Genomic DNA, 17696 nt, shown 5'->3' on the forward strand with positions numbered 1-17696 from the left:
GTTGAAACTAGATAATCGTGATGGTCCCTTTCAACCCAGGCCATTCTGTGATTTATGAAATTAAAAATCTGACGATGAATATTTGCTTGATTTCTTGTCCTAGAAGGGGCAGATGAAACTGGAAAACCCTTACTACAAGTCCAGCTTTTGATCAGCTTAGAATCACACACATGTGTAAAGATAAACAAGTTAGTCTTTAAGGAAAGGTCCAAAGCCCCTCATACAGTAAATCTCCCTACAGAGTGCACTCAGCAACAGTGGACAACAGTTGTATTTACTACCAAGAGATTGTACAACATGTCATCATCAGATTTCCTCCTAACAAATATGATGTCCTCTTACCTTTTGCTCGTGATGGAGAAGAAGGAGACGAGCTAGTTAAAGGCTTTCTAAGGGTGGTGTATGGGCCTTGCATATCTGTACGGCCCAGGCTGGGCCTGTTTGCATTCTGATCACTGTGTGCTCTCTGATGACTTACAGCAGGTTCTGACTTCCTCCTTTTCCTATAGTCACTCGCAGTACTTGCAGAACTATAAAAACAACCAGCATTAGTAGCAGCCTCATCTCTGTAATAACAACTCAGTAATTAAAAAGCAAGCTCGTAATTGCATTATTTGCTTATGGATTGAGCAATGCCAGAAGAAATACATCTGAAACATGCACAGGGGAGAAGCACTGGGCTCGGCTCTCTTACAGCACATTTGACAGAAAAAAGCTGAATTTTTTCTTCACTTGATTGTATCAAAGTTTCATATAAAATTGTTATATTGCTTTCATAATGATGACTTTGAAATAAACGTACCAAGCTTTTTAGAGTAAATTTTGAAATACTGCAAAAGTATCAGCCACTAATGATTTGAAAGTCTTTCCATATTAATTTTGATAAGGTGACAGTATCACCAGGAGGTCTGGCTACTGAGATAGCTGTACCAAACTGAGATGTATACAGGTTAAGCAGTCTGATTATTAAGGATGCTGAATAAGATATTAAAAGAGCTGCCTTTATGAGTAGGAAATAACAGTGTGAGTAGTAAAATGCAGCTACAGACAAAAAATTAAATGGTAAGTTGCTGTTAGCACTAGAGTAGAAGTTCAGTGTAAAGATGAGAAAAGGCAATAGAACAGGTGAGGTAACAAGCTTCTGGGAACCGCACAGAAAAGCATTGCAAGCAGTAAGAATAAATGAAGGAGTGTTGAAGCTGAGAAGCTCAGGGATGTCACTGGAAAGACCCAGAACACAGCATGGATTACATTGAATGCAAACAGTAAATCCTTGAAAACCAAACTAAGAATTGCACTTGAGTATCAAAATATGAACATCCTCTCCACGTACCTGCCATTATCTTAGGAATCCACAATGTGAAATTTAATATTTGACTCCTTTCAACATCTGCTGGCTTCAGGTCACAAAGAAAGCCCTTAGGCTGTAAAATGTGTATTGAAGCCACACATACTGTATTTCTTACCTGGAAGGCCTGTCCAGGCCTCTGTCTGTTGAAGAGTGATGATATAAGGAAGTCTGTGAAAACAAATACATAAATCTGTTATATGCCTATATATGAAAAAAGGTGACAATTTCTGCTTACATTTTGGATTATTATGTTTGCTACTCCGTGACATCCTATAAAAACAGACCACAGTGATCAACATACTATGTGCTCCAGCACAGAGATACTGCAATATTCAGTCAGGCAGTTTCTAAAAAGCATCGCTTGATTTATTTCTGTGTTCTATTTCAGTTATATTTTTGTTTTTAAAGCACTAAAATAATGATTTAGAGCCATGCTTCTCTATACTGTTTTCAAAAATGGATACACAACACCTGAAATTATCTTTGACTATGAAATATAAAAAATCTGAAAATGATTCCTCCTTGTACAAAGCAACATCTGCAAAGCTTCTCCTCCATCTCAATTACTCTCCAGAATTTCACAATCAGTTATAGCCAGAAGCAAAACCTGCTGAAAGACCCTGGATTTTTCTGGCCAATTACTGGCCACCTTACATTCATGGTCAACTATTTTTCCTCTCTGTAGAAGCCTTCTAGACTTATTCTCTAAAAAGGAATTTTTTTTTTTTTTACAGATTTTTCTCCATACCAAAGGATTGCAGAAGTAACACTTGTCACTGTGTAAGCACATGAGAGTGAGCGTGCACAGGACTGTGGAATACAGTCATGCTTTATCACAACATAATATATATTTTTTTATTTGCTAAAACCAACCTATTTTTCTTCATGTGAATGCAAAGCTACTTCTTACAAATTTCATTTTCCCAGCAAAACACAGATTTGCTTTCTTTTTAAATTGTTTGCCATTGCACTGCTCTTAGGTGATAAGCAACCTATGTATGACTTTACTAATACAATCCACTATTAGTTTTTTTATTTTAAAGCGAAGAACAGAAATGGGTAATTGTTCACCAAAGCATTTTGTGTACTGTAACTTAACTCATAAAGTCAGTGGACGTGTAAGTTACAGAGAAGGGGTCCTGTGATACAAAACCATATGTCTGCTCTAGGATCAAGTGCAGAGTTAATGCACTTTCCCAACAGCAGTGTAAGTAGAAGCCTGTGCTTTGGAGCTGCTTCTGTTATGGAGGTGTGCTGATCATCGTCAAACATTCTCAAACGGGCAATAAACCTGCTGGCATTGCTTATGAAATGATCCCTATTTTATATTTGGAACACGTGTGGGGATAATGAGTGCATTCCTTTTAACTCAGCCCACCTGAACAAAATATCATGATATTTGTTTTTAGAATATATTCAGAAGGAGGTCCTGAGTCTTTTACTGTTCAGTTCATATTTTCAAGCTTTTCTTTAGATCTTCTGAAAGCTGAAAACTGCTTTATGCCAATTTTCAAGTGTCCAGTGTCAAAGTTTTAACAAAACACATCTAAATACAAAATCTGTCTGCAGCAAAACCACAAAAGCCAGAGTTGGCACAGCTGCTGACACCAACAGAGTAACCCCAGTTTTCCGCATGCCGCCACACAGCACAGTGAAGAAGACTGCACTGCCACACAGAAGGAGCATCTACAAAACACATGTTCTGTCAAATACAAATCTTATTTCAAAGCCGCCTAGCACTATAAGCCTCAACCTCAAACTGCCTGTGAGGCAGTGCAAGCACAGCACTGTCACTGCAGGCCTTGTGTGCAGGTGCCATTCCAGTCAGAGGCAGACCGGGCCATGTGACACAGGACACAAACCAAACACCTGAGGCAGGGAGAGCTCTCACCACTTGTAATGACTGCAGGGTCATACAGACCATAACGCAAATCCTGAGGGCAGCATAGCTCCCATTGGCTCCTATGGAAGGCAAGAGGTAAACCACACAACTGAAGCAAAACCACAAAGCGCTTCTTTATCCGCAGCACTCCCCAGATTGTATATAGCATGTTAGCAATCAGCCTAAGACAGAAAAAAATGTGTGTCATCCCAAAACGGACTGCTGTGCTGCTACACAGCTTTTCCTTTCCTTCCTTTAAGATATCACCTCGGATGTAACGTGCTATTTTTCCCCTTTGATGCAGTCTTTTGAAGATTTTGGAAGACATGTACAGAGGCATATATGCTGTACCATACCATACCAATTATTAACACACACATACATTGTTATCCGTAGTGAAGTTTATACCTTCTACCCACTGGTATAACCACACTGATAGAGGGAAAAGGTGAAAGCAAGTAGTGGATATAGTTGCTTATCATTTCCACTGTTGGCAGCTGCCTGACAAAAACAATTTAGTGTTAGAAACACCCTTTGCAAACTACAAATACAGATTTTACTGAGTACTTTGATACAGTTTTACTGAAAGAGGTGAAATATGGATATACAGTTAAGCCAACGTTATAGATGTTTTCATGCATCGAAGCTTTAATGGTGTCTGAGAATGAAGAAGGTAGGCAAAAGTTAAAAACAACAAACAGGTTTGTTTATATCATGCTTCTAATGTTTTAATGAGTTGTTCCACAATATTTTCTGCAGAAAAAATACTGAATTCACTGTAATTTCCAAACAGGAGTTAAATTTAAAGACTTTTAAATTTTCAAAACAAAAGATGAGTGCCTTTGTAAGTTAAACAAAGACAAATCCAATTTGCTGAATATTTACTTTACCCAGACTTGCCGAACATGATTATATTCCAAATAATTTTTTATGCTAGGACTCTTACACTGTCTTCTAATACATAGAGCAGGAAAGGCCTAGAAGTTTATTTTCTCAGAGAACTGGGCCTAAATTTCACAACTGTAAAGTTTTTCCAAGTTTGTAGAGCTTAAAACCAAGTCAGAGTAATCAGCAACACAAGTAACAATTTAAGGTCACAATTTTTGTTCAATTTTTGGAGATTCCAAGGAAGTGAATCACAAATATGACAAAAGCAAAGCCACTGTATGAAGTAGAGTTGTTATTGCTGGAGTCACTGACTTTTGCCCTAACACTCTAAAAATGGGAGCAAATAGGAGAAAGAATGAAAGCCTGCATCTCTCCCATTCAGAGTAGGGCAGTGACAGCCTCATATATTTTATTCAGCGGCTGCCAATTCTGCAGTTGCAAATTTACAACAGGATTATAAATTTTCAGTTTCCAGACTTCAGTCAGAAGTACTTAATTGGAGAAGCGATAGCTCAGTCACAAAGGCTTTGACTTGACATATAGAATTTGCAGTCAGATATTTTAATAAAAGATATTATTATGCTGATGTATTAACTGTGTGTGAGAGCAACACACTTGCCCAACTCTGAAGAAGTTGGAATTGGTCAAGATTTAGAGACACATGAGCTGTTGCGTAGTTCTGATTGTTAATCTCTGAGCAGCTTTGGGGATAAGAACTCACAGTTCCTAGGATAATAAGATCAACATCCAAATGCATTAGTGATCTGGAAAAATATGAAGACAAAGACACAGTGATCATGAATTAGAAACTTCTAATAAATATCAGGAGGAACCCACAAAATTCTAACAAACAGACACAAAGAGCAAGCATGCCAATCCTTCTTCCCAAGAGAATCACCTGAACAAGAATCATTCATTTACCTCATTGGAAACACCGGAAGAACTGTCTTGAACATAGTCCAAAAGCTTTTTAGGTGGCTGCATCATATAAGCAGAAGTGTAGAGATGGAATGGAGGAGAATCAATGGCAGCAAGGAATGAAATGTGAAGGTGACACAGTTAGAAACTAAGTGTTGACAACATCAGGTACAAGAGTGACACACATGGGTAGAATGGGAGAAAGAATGTGTTATAGTGTTCGTAATTTTTTAAGCATCTAAGTAATATGTTAGTAACTTTAGGTGGTAAAATTTACAACTGCAATGACTGAATCAGTACTAGCTGTATTTAATACTGGTGAGACAGCATAAGGTGTCATAGTTACATTTTTGTGGGATAAGCCTCAACATTCTTCATCTCAGAGGAGGCACTACTCTCAAGTTATCATTATGAGTAAAACTGTTAACATATCGTTTTCAGAAGAATGCATCTGGACTGTTTCTGCCTACCTATGCGGAGGAATGACAAAACAGCTTCAATGGCTAGATAAAAGGAGATAAAAGGTAATCAGTGATAAATTTGATACACTGGACAACAACTTTTAAAGGAAAGTATGTAGTTTGCTTTCTCTTCTTCTCTCACTGATGTAGCTGCAAGTTCTGCAGTTGGTGTTTGAGCAGGTACAAGAAGGCGGCTGCTTCCCAGGGCATTCTCCTGGAAATTAGAAATTGAACCTAATCCAGCCCTAATGTATAGTCCATATTTAAGTTATTAAAGTCAAAACCCTGGTAAGTTAAGGCTCCACTTAAAAAAAAAATGTTATATGCATTAGATGACTGTATTGACCTTTCTCAAAAAAGGTCACATTAACTTTACTGGGATATGTTTGCTGAAGTTGGTAATTGTTAAATTCATATCAAAATATTTTTTAATATTCTGTCCTCACTTACCGGACGTCCAAACTCCAGTTCTGAAAAGAACTTATACCAGGGTTCATTTTCTAAATCTATGTCATCTGGGTTTATGCAATCAGGCTGGAGCAGTTGTGAAGGAAAAGGGAAGGAAAAGGCACACACTGAGCAAAGGGCTACAAATGCCGCGTCACTTCAACAATACACATGCAAACACAAAACAAATATAGGGGAAGTAATGGAATAAAATCAAAGAATGAAGATGGTATTTAAGATAGAATATTCTTGTTCAAGAGCTGTCATTGACTGGAAGCTTTAATACTTTCCTTTCCGTTGCTATTCTTCTAATGATTGAAAGACTTTAAGGATTTCAAGATTACTTTTCTTACGCTAAGATGATCTTTGACCACTTCTGTAAACGTAGCTGCAAATACCTTTAATACTACTGAAGATTCTTTGTTAAGAAAATGCTTTAAATGATTTTCAGCTGGGTAATAAAGCACCCATGTGATTGGCAATAAAGGCATAATTCTATCCTTATTGCTTTCAGTCATTCCTCTCAGAAAGCAAGTTAATTCTGGATCTTGCTGTTTTGAAGCAAGCACTGAGCAGAGATGAGCAATATGCATCATGCAAGCACAGCTATATTAAAAAGCCACTTCAGAGCGTTGAACGGAATTTTTATAAATTTTAAATCCTATGGTCAAAAATAGGGAACAAAAGTTGTGCATTCCATAATTTTAGCTTTAGCAGCATTTATAATGTTTTGTCTCCCACAGGCTCATTGACATGAAATGTTTTTGTTGGTTTTTTTTTTTTTTTCCACAGCAAAATATATTGTTTTCATCTGAAAGTTCTCACAGCAAAGGGATAAAGTAGGAATTGAAGTCAGCATTGAGAAAGCTTTTCAGTGAACTGAATAATAATTGACAGAATTATTCAAGCAGCATGAAAACATGACAGTGCAAAACAGTAGAGCTCCCAATGGGATATTTAATCCACTGCAAACTTGGCTGCCTTAATTATTTTCTAAACAGCTTGAGTTTCTTTGTAGGATCTGCTATATGCTGACCTGCAGCGCAGAATTATAGAGAATCACTGTCTTAAAGATCTGCAAATAAGAAAAAAAAAAATCTTCTTGTAGAAGATATTTCTGAATTTAAAATTTTGGCTGCAACTCTGAGACACTAAGTGACCTAGGAAAGCATTTCTTAAAAGCTGCAGTGGGTCCTATGGAAATGATGTTTCTGGTGATTAAGTATTTAGCACTTTTTCTGCATGAGTCAAACTGTCACCAACATATCAGAGCAACCACATACAGCTATTTCTGTTTTCTGCAAGAGATAACGCTGTGTACTTGACCATTTCAGGTAATTAAACATCTTACAGCACTCCTCTTACTGCTTTTGATGTTACTTGATCAAGCTGCCAACTTTGCTCTATTAAAAGCTCTACAGCCCTTTTGAACTGCATTGGTGCTTCCGTATCTGTGAGCAATTCAAGCAATAGCTGTTGTTTTATAGATTTAGCTTCACAATGTCCCTTTCAAGTAACGTGACAGCAGTGAATGCCAGCACTGGGGCAGCTCGTCCATGCTCCAAGGAGCAAAGCTGCTCCGGAGTTTTGCCCTTGCACTTCCACCACACACAGCCATTATTGAGCGCTACTATTGACAGCTAACTGTTTCAACTCAACTATACACGCACTAGTCTTTAGTAGTAAAACACCACTGAAATAAGTTTCATGAACAGTTAAGACTTACCATCTTATTAGCAACTATAACTGATTTCCAAAACACATGAATCTCTTCTACAAAGACGAAGACATGAATGCAAACACAATAGATTCAGAACTACAGAAGATCTGAGAGATTAAGGAATTGAGGGAGTTTAGCCTGGAGGACAGGTGGCTGAGGTGAGGCCTCATCGTTCTGCAGCTACCTGAAAGGAGGCTGCAGTGAGGATGGTGCTGATCTCTTTTCCCAGGTGACAAGGAATAGGACACTTGGCAGCAGCATAGAGTTGAGACAGGGAGGTCTAGAGGAGATAGCAGGAAGGATTTATTCACAGAATGAGTGCTTTAATGTGCTCTAGCCACTAATGGGTGTTCACTTCATTGGGATCAGATTTGACTTACTCAGATACAACTCCCATGAGATGTGGGTGGCGTGGTTACCACAGAGCACTACAAATCTTGGGTTACTGACATTATATGCAGGGGCAGCCCACCTCAGCTTTACGACTACACAAGGAATGGACCATTAAACGCTTTAAAATGGAGAGAGTAACTGGCTCCCCTTTTATCTTCAACTACTCTTGCTATTAGTTGAAAGCTTAAGCAGAAAAATTCTGCTTGTAAGAAAGTTGTGTATTTTAATGCAGTTTCTGAGTTTTCAAGTTCTCACTCTGTAGCAGTGTGCCAATGCAGAGATAGCATAAGGGAATGTGTGGAGTTAACTCCATACACACAGCTCCTAACTTTATTTACAGACTGAACCGCAGAGGGCAGCAAACAAAAGAGAAGAGCTTTAGAGTTCATAACTCCACTACTGCTTGCTGGCTGCAGGAGGACGCTGCACTCCCTGTGCTACCACGATCAATACTCTCAGGCAATTGATTTCAATTGGCTTCAAGTCAGTTTTGCTGAAGGACTGCTTTCTATTATCTATCCTCCTGACAGAGTTGAAATGAACAAATCATTTGAACTTACACTGATTTTGGCTAGGGCTTAGAAAGTAACTCTCAGTCTGCTGGGACTGAGGGCAAAAGCAGTAAGAATTCTTTTTTCTATGACTTGTCAGTCAAACCAAGTTGTGCTTCTATATTCTAACCTAGAATTCAATAGGAAATTCCTTCTACTGGACAGACATATTAAAAAACAAAACAAAACAAAAAACACCTAGAATTGAAATGGAACTCCACAGTTTTAACTGAATAGCACAAATATATCTCTATGCTTTGAGCAGACACTGATGAAAGTAAATGCATTTATTGCCAATTTTACAGCCTTTATAGCCCTTCTTTCTGCCTCACTTCACTGAAGAAAAAGAGAAATGTACAAATAGTTGTGTGAAGGTGTTATTTGACAAATACAAGGCTGAAACTAGTGAAGAATAAATATTTAACTTCACATTCATATGAGTAAGATTAAATTATTATGCTACAATTAACTCATTTACTGGAAGAAAATACACATTTTAGGAAACAAATCCATGGCTTGGATGCTATTAATGAAAACAAGAAGCATTTTATTGAATCGCAGATGTTAGAGATGGAAACATACATGAGAACTTATGTAGCACCTTACCAGTACAGTGCTGTGTTATTAGAAGAAATAGTAATGTTTTACGGGAGAAGAAGGAACTGCCATTGCATTCAACAGGCTAAGGTAATCTTTAAAAATAAAAAGAGCTGTTGTCTTTATTTATTTTTTAGTTAATAGGGTTGAAATTTTTATTTTCTACACCATAAGTCCCTTGTTTCTGTAGATGTTTTAAGCTCTAACATGTTCAACATAATAAAAAAACCCATCAATTTCCTGCTTAATGACAGCAGGCTGCAATGTGATACTACAGCTTGAAATTAGCGTCATCTTTTCATGTCCATAGCAAAGATAACCATCACTCTCTAACAGATCTATTCATTTAACGCTTATTACTAGGCCATTTATTTTAGACTTATTAGTTTTCATGTTCTTTTCTTCTACTGGATGAATAATCGGAGAATTATATTTACCATTAAATATTAGTCTTATACAGAATCTCATTTTATTATATTATTCCATTCTAAATTAATCACAGCTGTAATATCTGCCTCAGTAATGGGAAACCTAATCTTTCACCTTAATCTGCCCTATATGAAAGATAGTTATACATATTGCTTTATTTATTGCAGAGCAGTTCACAACATAGATGCAGTGCAGATATGGAAAATATTTAATTTCAGCAAAAAATTTTTAAGAGTAAGAATTGGAATGTTGAAGTATCTGAAGTTTTTTGGTTTTTGTTTGGTTTTTTTTTTGGTAAAAGAGCAAGAGTTTTTAATTCAGATGTTACAAATGTCCAACTTTACAACTATATCTATCTTTATCTTCCCTATTTTGTGTAATATTTTAATAAAATAGGAATAATTTCATAGACATTAAGAATCAAAATACTTAGAGATGATGAAAATGAAAGACCTAACTTATGCAGTACTAACACAGATGAGGATTTGGAATGTTCACCTGAATCTGGAACTAATACAATAATCTCACATGTCAGCTTTTCCTAGCACAGAAAAATCCTTTGGCCTACTCTGCTGATCATCTTTTCATGAGTCAGGAGTTGTATTTCCCATATCTGATTTAAGGAACACGAGAAAAACAAATGCTTCAATGAAATCACTTCCAGAGCAGTGATAGCTTGCTCTACTTCAAGTGTTTTTTTAAAATCAGTTAATAGCTACACTACTGTCAGCATTATTTTCATGTCTTGTATTCTGCATTAGCTCCCATTTTCCAGGCTTTCACAATTCTGAATCACACATAAACAAAGAATCTCTCAGTTCTGTCCATGAATATTATTCCCTCAATTTTTTAGCTTTATTCTACAAGGAGACATTTCCTTAAATTCACAATAGCTACTGAGCTTCAAATGGCAAAGTCTGATTTTTTCTCGGCTGAAGCAAATAAGCAAGGCTTTTCTGCATGAAAATATTACAAGTTTTAAATACTTTAAAGCTCAAAATCCAAAATCCAACCTCTTGATTGAGACACCAAAAATGCACAAGTGTAAAAAAAAAAAAAAAAAAAAAAAAAAAAAAAAAAGCACCAGAAACAGTCAGCAAAGCTTGCTTTTGTGTCGTTTCATTACTTCCTCAAAACTGAAAAATTGTATCTATGATTGCATTGATCAGCACTGCATTTCTTACATGAACTTTTTTTTTCATGCTACATTGGCAGAAAATATAGTTTACTATAAAAGTACAACCATTCTTGAATCATTCTGAAATATTCTTATTTTAAGAATTTAATTTCATTTTTTAATATTTTAATTAAATAATATATTAATTAAAAATTAATAAATTTTTTAATTAAAAAATAATAATTTTATTATTTGCTACAATTCTTTGGCATTGGCAAAGTTGGCAGGTGACCTCAGTGTACAGTGCTGCTTGAGTGCAACTTAACAATAAATTCTAAATCCCATGTAATTAGTTTGATTAATTAGCAGCCCACATAGAAATGTCAACATCTTCTACAAAAAATTGCACTGGTTCTGCAAGAGCTGAATTTCACAGAAACACACCTATTTCCTAGCTAAAAAAAGTTATACTCCCACAAAAACATGAGGGAAAGGTTCTTAGTACAGGCTGTTTCACACTGTTGAAGTATCATGTATTCTGGAATTAAATTATTTGAATAATTTACGTTATATTAGAGAATTATATTAGAGAAACAAATCCTACGAACAAGCATGCAATGCAACCATGTACAAGCAAATAATAACCCTGTATCCATTATTTAAGATCTTTGGAAAATGGATCCCCTCAGCTGTTCCAATCTCAAGGTAAAAGCCCAAAAAAACAAAATACTGCCATCATAACATGTCTATTTGCCTAAAATAATGAAGTATTGGGATAGCACAAAAGAAAATTAGACTGGCTGGGCAAATGCGTCATTTTGCATACATCAATCTTAGCTTTATCAGACATGCTTATAAATAATCCCACAACTTCAATAATTATTCAGAAGGCAGGAATAAGGACTTCAAATTACATGTTCACAAACATTCAGTACTCACGAGTAATTGAGACTGGAAAGACCCTTCAGAGGTCACCCAGTCCAACCTCCTGCTGGAAGCAGGTCTAACCAGATCATGTTGCTCAGAACTGTGTCCAGGTGACTCTTGAAAACCTCCAGAAACTGAGGTTCCACAGCCTGTCTGGGCTATCTATCACCAGTATTTGACTAGAATCTGCTTAGGCATAACCTTAGCCACACCTTGAAAATGCGAATAATTTATTTTTATGCATTAGTTAATTAGAAAACATATAGAACCACATAACCATAGAATTGTTTAAGTTTGAAGACACCTCTAGTGGTCATCTGGTCCAACTCTCCTGCAATGAACAGGAATATCTACAAGTAGATCAGGATGCTCAGAGCCCTGTCCTGCCTGACCCTGAATGTCTCCAGGGATGTTGGCATCCACCACCTTTCTGGGCAACCTGTTCTGGTGCCACACCATCCTTATTGTAAACAACTTTTTCCTTACATCCAATATAAATCTCTCCTGTTTTAGTTTGAAACTATTTCCCCTTGTGCTATCACAGACCCTGCAGAAGAGTCTGTCCCCATATGTGTTGTTATTACGTCTGAAAATGAGAGCTGGGTATGTATGCCAGCCAATTAGAAAAAGCAGCTTCCATTAATTCACAGTTCTACTCGTCATCCATTTCATTTGCACACTGGTCCTTTGAGTTCTTGGAAATACCAGATTTTAAGTTTAGCAAATAAAGCAAACATATTTTCAGAAAATCAGGAAACAGCAATGAGAAATTGCTGTAAAATTATATTTGAAAAAGACTTTTGATGTTAATCTGAGCAGTTATAATCACTAATAAACAGTAGAAAGATGACATTTCACCAAATTTCTTACTATGTATCACTACTTATCACTGTTTCATTTATGCCTCTTACCGGCCTTTCGTGTTCAAGGATTGATGACTTTCCTGGCTCATACTCAAAAATGCTTCTTGGTTCTGAGCGGAACTTGCGAGTATCTACTTTTCTGTCAGGAGGATCCCAGTCATTTCTAAATAACAAATAAGAGCAGTTGAGTTCATTGACCATCAACCCCTTCTGCTTTACAGCACAATGGGAGATGCACACAAAACCAAGTGAATTTCAGCACGGTTTCACTTTCCAGCTTTCAGCTCTGAAATGTCTGGACTAGCGCCCCATCTTCACTTGCTTACAGCAGGTATATGTAGTGCAGTAGGAAAAGCATAGTTATGTCTAGCCAATGGGATTGTTCATCCTTTTGTTTTAAACGGTTAAATAACTTGAAAACTATTCTGAAATACTGTGAGAAAAAAACACAGTATGCCTTCTCAAATTGCAAATACACTATATGCTTATGCAGAACTCACTATTTGCTACACTACATAATGTACATAATGGTAGATATTTTTATCATTGCACAATATGACAGTCCGTATTGAAAAGTAACAGAATTTTCCAAGAAAAAAATAAAATTTAACTTTACTATTACTACTGTGTTGTTTTTTTTTTTTTCAGTCATTTATCACATTGTTTTAATAGCTACCTGCACATTTTGGAGAGATATTTAGGTAGTTTCTATCACAATCAGTTCCTATCACTTCTCATGGCATTTTTGTAGTCACTACCCATGTCGCATTTGGAATAATTTTTGCTCTGGGGCAAATGATCCATTTGTAACTCTCAGAACGGAGGAAGGAAAAAAGAAATCCCATATGTATGCCTGCATTTACAGTAAGAAATCATATGCTCTGATTAAATTCTGTCAAGCTTTCTGCTGTGACTTAGCTTGATGTGGCCTGATCTAATAAGGCACATCACATGCCTTAAAAAAGTGCGTGGGGTTGCTTTTGTTTACAGTGCAATTTCTGGAAAACAGATCATCTGTTTATAAATTCCCTACCTTCCAAGGGTAGTAGTTCCATATGGCTCTTTACCATGCATGTTCACTGGGGAAAAACTACAGTTCCAGAACAGAAAATGTTGTCTTTTTCAGAAAAGGAAAATGGAAATCAAGTTGCATTATATTTCAAGTCACTTCAAAGAAAAAAGGACGCCACTGAAATTCTGGTTCACACTCAATTCACTTTCATTTACAATGTCTAGCCTTTAATCCCTTATAGGCTATATTTTTGAGTCCAACTCTTACTGGGAAACATATCTTGGCTCCCAGCTATAAAACCGTGATACATTTAGACCTAAGCCTCTTATGTGAGATTTTAAATGCTCATACTTTATAGGCAATTAAAGAAAGTCCCAGTGGCACGAAAAGATTGATGAGCTATAGCTGTCAGCAGCAGGCAAAGCATAACTAACGTGTTTGGCATCCCTTGGCCTCGAGACCTTAGATTTCCAATGCCTGTCTTATCATGTAGGAGATTTAAAAAGGAGCTGAACATCCAAATTAAGTGCTGAAGCAGTTATTTTCAAGCTTGACAAAAGGAATTGTAACAGGCCTCAGCTTCTGTGACCAAGGCATTTGGCCTAGCACAGGATGATGACTCACAGAACCTCAGAGATCAAGGCTAAGCAGATGTACATTTTAGAGTTTTGCTAACAAAAACCTGTGCTTCTGTATGCCTTGCTAGCAAGATTCAAACCCCTTGGCCTTTGGGAGGCAGTCCATCACTAGGCCCTATCCTCTGCTCTTGGAAACCTGTCTTCAGCAACAGGAGTCGTCAAAATCACGAAAATCACTCAGCAATATGATTTTCATCTGTTGGGTTACCTTTTGAATTGCCACTACCTGCCAATTTTACAAAAAGCTATAACCCACAGCCTTAATTTTTAGCCCTTACTGTCACGTCGTGTTCTGTATCTGCTATTTTTTTCCTTCACCGCTATCTGGAAGTTGGATTAATGTGCGTACATACCAACAAGAGCTTTTGAAAACACAGCAACTTACTTTTCTGGTATAGACCTTTCCCGCAGACGATGCGGAGGGACTGGGGGTGGCACATGTGGGGGTGGTAAAGGAGATGAGACCTTAAAGGCATCGGAGCTGCTGTCAGAAGCACTTTTAGACAACGGTCTGTATGTCTGTGTCTTTGCAGCTGGGTGTGCCTGAGCAGAGAAGGATGAACTGTAGCCACCTAATATAAAGCAAAAACAGAAATAGTCCCAATGTGAGAAAGAACTGGAATAAAATAAAGCATGGAATGCTACAAGAATCCACAGTTTATAAAGCTGCAAGGTTGTGAAAATGTGCAAACATTTTTGTAATATATATATGTATTTTTTATTTTTAAAAGTATATAGCTAGGAATTAAGTAATCCATGGTAATGCTTTTCAAATATTTGTATAAAACTACAATCACACAGGAGAACTACAGTAAAGGTGAAAGAAATTAATGATTACTTGTTTTTGAGGGGGAGGGAGAAGTTAATGGCTGTATGTATCTATCAGGGCTGTTAATGACAACCTGTTATTAACCTCAGGGCTCATCCTCGGTCTCTGTCTTTGTACATCCAGATTGAGGAGGACAGGTAGGAAAGGCACAATCATTACATAGTCTGAGTAATTACTGTTAGTTTGGAACAACCGTACAGTCAAGTATCTTGCACAGGATCATAGGTGTACATGATCATGAACAACTTGCACACACAAACACTCTCCATATTACACAAAAAGACTGTGAGAGAGCGCACACAATGCAAAACAAACACAGAAATGGAAGAACTGTGAATAGCATTTTTTGACAAAGCACTTTGGTTTTCTGCAGATAGTGTATTCACACTTCCAATTTTGGTGCTATTAAGTAATTTTACCACATAGCTATCATCTTCTGAAAGACATAGGAATTATATATCTATTACATATGTCTTTCTTGTGGTTAAACAGCACCAGCACCAGTGCCTATAGTAAGAATGAATGTGGTCAGAAAAGAGAAGCATCTTTATTAGGCACTCAGGGTATATTTTAAGACTTTTTGTCTTCCTATATATGTAATTAGTATCTGTACTTTCACACAGTAGGTCTCTCCTCATTTTGATTAGGAAAGGCTGTGTTGCTTACACTCACAAGTGAAAATAAATGCAGTGTAATCAGAAACTACAGTATTACAATGTATCCCATCTGCAGTAATAGAGGCCCACAGCTGTAATACATCAGCAAGAATGAAAACAAAATTAAACTTAGTTTCATTTGGGAAAAAAGGCCTGAAAAAAAACACCAACTGAGATCAAGCATGACGATAAAAAGATGACAAAAAGTGTTTATTAAAAAAGCAAGCACAAATAGTTAATTACTCCTGTTACTTGCTGACATTAACAAAAGAGCTGTTTGGAAGTGAGGAAATAATTCCTACCAGTACTGTATGAATATGCAGTATTATACATGTCTGTGTCGTCATCTACAAAAAGAAATATACATGTTACAGTAATGCAGTATGTGCTCGTTTATCACAGCAGCACAGCTTTCTTTTTGGAAATACAAACAGGCAATCAAGCGCTGTACTACTTTTCCTCATCTCTCGTGGGTGTTTTCTGAATTCTTTTTTTTCCCATTACACTTACCATAAAATAATTTTGCCATTTTATTAGCAAAATGTACCTTCTTGTCATGACACCTGTATTACATACTACTGGCTAGCACGAAACGTTAAGTTACAGCTGTTTATCCGCTCTTCTCCCATCTCTACCTCTACCGAGAGCTTTACTCTCCTCTTATTAGATACTACTAAATCTTCCTACCATGAAAATCAAACTCAAATATTTACCACGTGACTAGTGTTCAGGACAGATCTAAAAAGCCATAATTGTCTTGCTTACATTTCTTATTTTCCCACTAACAATCTGTTTGACCATGCTAAATACGAGTCCTACCTCAGCAGAATAAGGTCTCTTTCCTTCATGAGGGAAAATGAGCATGACTGTAGTTTATGCTGTTCCTTGGTGACAATCATGATAAAAGAAGTTAACTCTAAAGCTATAAATATCACCAAAGCTCTGTTTCAGCAAAACAAATAACACATTATATGGAAAAAATGCAATTCAAACAGAAAATGTATCCTCAAAACAGCCTGCATTGTTCTAACATGCAAACTGTCCAAAAATAAGGTGGTATGGCAAGAGACTTCCAGTGGCCAATTTCTCATCCCTCACACCAGAGATGAGGATTGCTTCACTGAGTTCCATAATGACACAGAATCACATTGGTTCCATGCTTACTTTGCTCACTTTAATATTTTTTTTTTATTTTTAGTAAAACAAAATAAACCCAATATAAGTAGACAGCCTCTAGCTGTCTCTCCACATCAGAATCTACCATCCAGTTCAGCCTTTTAATTTGATTCATTGTCTCACACTTGGTGAACATTTGCATTTTCATATGGCAGCTAATCAAAATGCAGAAAAGAGTACTTTTTAATACCACTGACAAGAACACAGCTAAGACAACAGCATACTTACCAGGCTTATGTACCATATGGATTTGCTTGAACATTGTCTTGTACCAATCCTTTGGCCTGTCAACTGTCTAAATAAAATATAGTTTTAAACAATTAACAAGGAATTAAAAATAATAAAGAAATAAAAATATCTATGTGGACAGATAAGACATTTAATGTTATTCTGGACATAGATTTAGATTTATCCTTCTTTGTCCCCTATTCAGTATAATCATTTTCATCTACTTCAAGTGGTGCATTTTTCCATCTCATCTAGGAATCCCTGTAACAAATTCTGGAAGGCATTTAAATTGACTCAGTTTGGAACTTCAATCTTGGAGAATACAATGCTTAGGAACACTGGAAGTGATGCCAGATCAAGAGTTATCTTCTTAGAGCCCTATATTTGACAAAGATGAATGCTGGGTACTACACAGGAAATACAAACAACTTGCCAATTACCAGTTTGTAAGAAGGGCTTTTTTTGAACTCCTAGCTATTTTCAACATACATTATCTTCAAAACATATTTATTAAATAGTGCATACCTACTTTGGAATACAACTGAGAAAAGAATTAAGGCAAAAATTATGTTTGGTAAACAAACAGCATTTATGCAGTTTTTAATTTCCCTTT

The 17696-nt window shown here is 36.6% G+C and overlaps 1 protein-coding gene and 1 long non-coding RNA gene across 42 annotated transcripts in view; both read right to left on the reverse strand.

Annotated features, from left to right (window-relative positions):
- The window catches only part of SORBS2 (sorbin and SH3 domain containing 2), a 142740-nt gene that overhangs the window by 26927 nt on the left and 98117 nt on the right, over nt 1-17696 (reverse strand). For 36 of the 41 annotated variants that reach the window (XM_042871276.1, XM_042871273.1, XM_042871274.1 and 33 more), the window contains 6 exons: nt 17084-17150; nt 15982-16026; nt 14580-14766; nt 12593-12707; nt 1467-1519; nt 343-530 (listed from right to left, as the gene is read on the reverse strand). In XM_042871276.1, coding sequence (XP_042727210.1) covers nt 343-530; nt 1467-1519; nt 12593-12707; nt 14580-14766; nt 15982-16026; nt 17084-17150 — 655 coding nt within the window. The remainder of the gene's footprint in view (nt 1-342; nt 531-1466; nt 1520-12592; nt 12708-14579; nt 14767-15981; nt 16027-17083; nt 17151-17696) is intronic. The other 5 variants (XM_042871284.1, XM_042871300.1, XM_042871306.1 and 2 more) reach the window with 1 other exon arrangement.
- On the reverse strand, nt 5043-6068 carry LOC122179968. Its single transcript, XR_006178870.1, has 3 exons — nt 5951-6068; nt 5510-5542; nt 5043-5099 (listed from the first exon to the last, which is right to left on the reverse strand). It is a non-coding gene; the product is annotated as an uncharacterized LOC122179968 (long non-coding RNA).

The sequence above is a fragment of the Lagopus leucura genome, unplaced genomic scaffold (assembly GCF_019238085.1).
Source record: "Lagopus leucura isolate 7727_CA_CO unplaced genomic scaffold, USGS_WTPT01 Super-Scaffold_100004, whole genome shotgun sequence".
NCBI classification, from domain to species: Eukaryota; Metazoa; Chordata; class Aves; order Galliformes; family Phasianidae; genus Lagopus; species Lagopus leucura.